Below are 2,282 nucleotides of genomic sequence, written 5' to 3' on the forward strand. Positions count from 1 at the left end.
AAATTTGACCCGAGGACAACAGGAGGGTTACATTTTGGACAGCAGGTCGTTTTGCTGCCGTCTGGTGGTGCGTTTGTGTACAGTAATCGGAGTACATTAAATTTCAAGTAACGTCAATTCTGTGTTCATCTATTAATTAGTTGCTTAAAATGGACACGTTGTTTTCTGTTAAAATAAGTTCAAGTGAAATCCAGAAAGTGAGTTGTGGCTCATCACATTTTACGTGGTTCAAGAGAAATAAGGGAAATGGGACTCGCCAAAGATCTTAGCCATCAAGATGATTCTCCAATAGAAACCTGTGGCATTAACCGTCGTGCCCTAACGTGCGAGCTCTGACAAACCGTTAAAGTATCGGTTATTCTTAAAAAGCATGATCTTTATTAGAACATAGAGGCATGTGCAATGTTTTGACACATTTGAGCAAATTTCGCCGGTGGAGGCTGAAATGTATTTGGGATTATTGTTCCGTTCCGTTCAGTCTTCAAACGCGAAGCCGGAAGTACGCTATAAGTTTTACTCTTGTTCTGGCAGAATGTCACTCCCTTTATCCTCAGCCCTGATTGGCTGCTGCGCAGTGACGTAGGAAACCGGGCACGGTGCTTGTGGAGCTGACAGAGCTCAGATGTAGCTAAGACTCCCTGGTTGACCTTGCTACTGAGCGCTGCCTACAAACAACACACCGTCCAGGAAAACACAACAACCCCAAGCTATGTCACACATGTCAGTGCCCGCGGTACCCAGAACGGGATTCACGTTTTCAAAAGGTAAAGTATTAATTCAAGCTAGCTAATAAAAAGCAAGCATTAAATGAGTGTCATTTGCCGCTCAACGCAACGTAAACTTAACATGTCTGTGACCTAACATTACCCAAGGCAAGTAACGTCAACCGCTAACGTTACGCCCGTACTTGTTTGGGGGCTACTGCGCGGTTGTACGGAGACTTGTAGTAAATTTAGTGCAAGAGTCTTTTAAATTAACTAGCTAATTTACAGAGTTAGCCACTTGTTAGTTGCACTGTTGCCAACCGTTCCTTAGCTGGCTAATAGCCATGTAACGTTAGCCAGCTAGCTAGCTAGCTAGCCAGTCAGGCGTGTTGGATACTCTTTAACTGTCTATGGTTGGATACAGCCACATAGACCGTTAATATTAATACAGTCTATGATACAGCTACATACATACAGTTCCCACCTTAGACGGTTACTTGGATAGTCTTTGCCCATACTTGGAGGATATCCAAGTATCTACAGTAGGAGTATCTTAATGTGTCATGGCTACTAGCCTCTCTAGCAACGCAGCTAGCTAATCACTGGACGTGCTGGTCCAGACTGACAGCAGGGGCCCTGTACTACTTGTTTTACGACTCTACGTCACGTGACGCTCAGTGGACCTGGTTAATCCTCATTGCCTCGCAGCAACGGTTCCCATGAAAAGACACTGCACATACACCACACTGTATCTAATAGACAGGCCCTGTTTATTAGAAATCCTTCCAATAATGATGATGGAACATGGCAAATATGTAGCATGAGAGATTTTTTCCAAATTTAATACTCATATTGAGTCTCTTAATTTAATGACTAATAAAAAAGCTAGATTTATTTTTGATATACACCCCAATCTATTTAATTAAATACTTCTGTTTTCACATTTTATACACCTTTGCAAATCTGTCACGTTCTTATTTTTTTATTTTAATTTTACTATTGTCTACTTCATGCTCTTATTTATCTTGTACTAATATTATTACTATTGTTTATTGATTCATATAAATTGCAATTCCTTTTCCATAAGATCTTTTATTTTTATTTTGGATCTGCGTTGTCTGAATGTTTTAGAACGTTATCTGTTAATAAATAAAAAATAAAGATTTATAAGAGATCATGTGCTGTTGACCATGAGAAGGAGATTTGTTTTCATCTCAATGGGACCAATCCTGGCTAAGTAAAGGTTAAATCACTGAAACCTGAATGGTTTTTACTGCTCAACTGGTGAAAGGTTTTAATGAGAACCATGTCAACAGACTGAATTACCGTAGCATATACTGAAAATATTACTTCTAAGGTGTGAGGAGCCCTCGACCAAAAGAAACCTACAGAACTCAGTAGTTTTACATAGGCCTAGTGATTCAAACTTTACATTTAAATGCAGGGGCGTGCAAAAAAGTTGATTCATAGTCGAATCCTGATTCAAGCCCTACCGATTCAAAACCCATTCCAAAAATTCCTATTTAATCAGAATCAGCTTTATTGACCAGGTATGAAGACACATACGAGGAATTTTCC

At 39.8% G+C, this 2,282-nt stretch overlaps 1 protein-coding gene across 1 annotated transcript in view; it reads left to right on the forward strand.

The window, feature by feature from the left end:
* Positions 1 to 542: 542 nt before the first annotated feature.
* Positions 543 to 2,282, forward strand: part of zgc:110843 (CDGSH iron-sulfur domain-containing protein 1) — a 7,180-nt gene continuing 5,440 nt past the window's right edge. Inside the window, exon 1 of the mRNA XM_032510902.1 lies at positions 543 to 764. Within this exon, the coding sequence (XP_032366793.1) occupies positions 710 to 764 (55 nt within the window). The 5' untranslated portion in view covers positions 543 to 709. The remainder of the gene's footprint in view (positions 765 to 2,282) is intronic.

The sequence above is a fragment of the Etheostoma spectabile genome, unplaced genomic scaffold (genome assembly GCF_008692095.1).
Source record: "Etheostoma spectabile isolate EspeVRDwgs_2016 unplaced genomic scaffold, UIUC_Espe_1.0 scaffold273, whole genome shotgun sequence".
Lineage (NCBI taxonomy): Eukaryota > Metazoa > Chordata > Actinopteri > Perciformes > Percidae > Etheostoma > Etheostoma spectabile.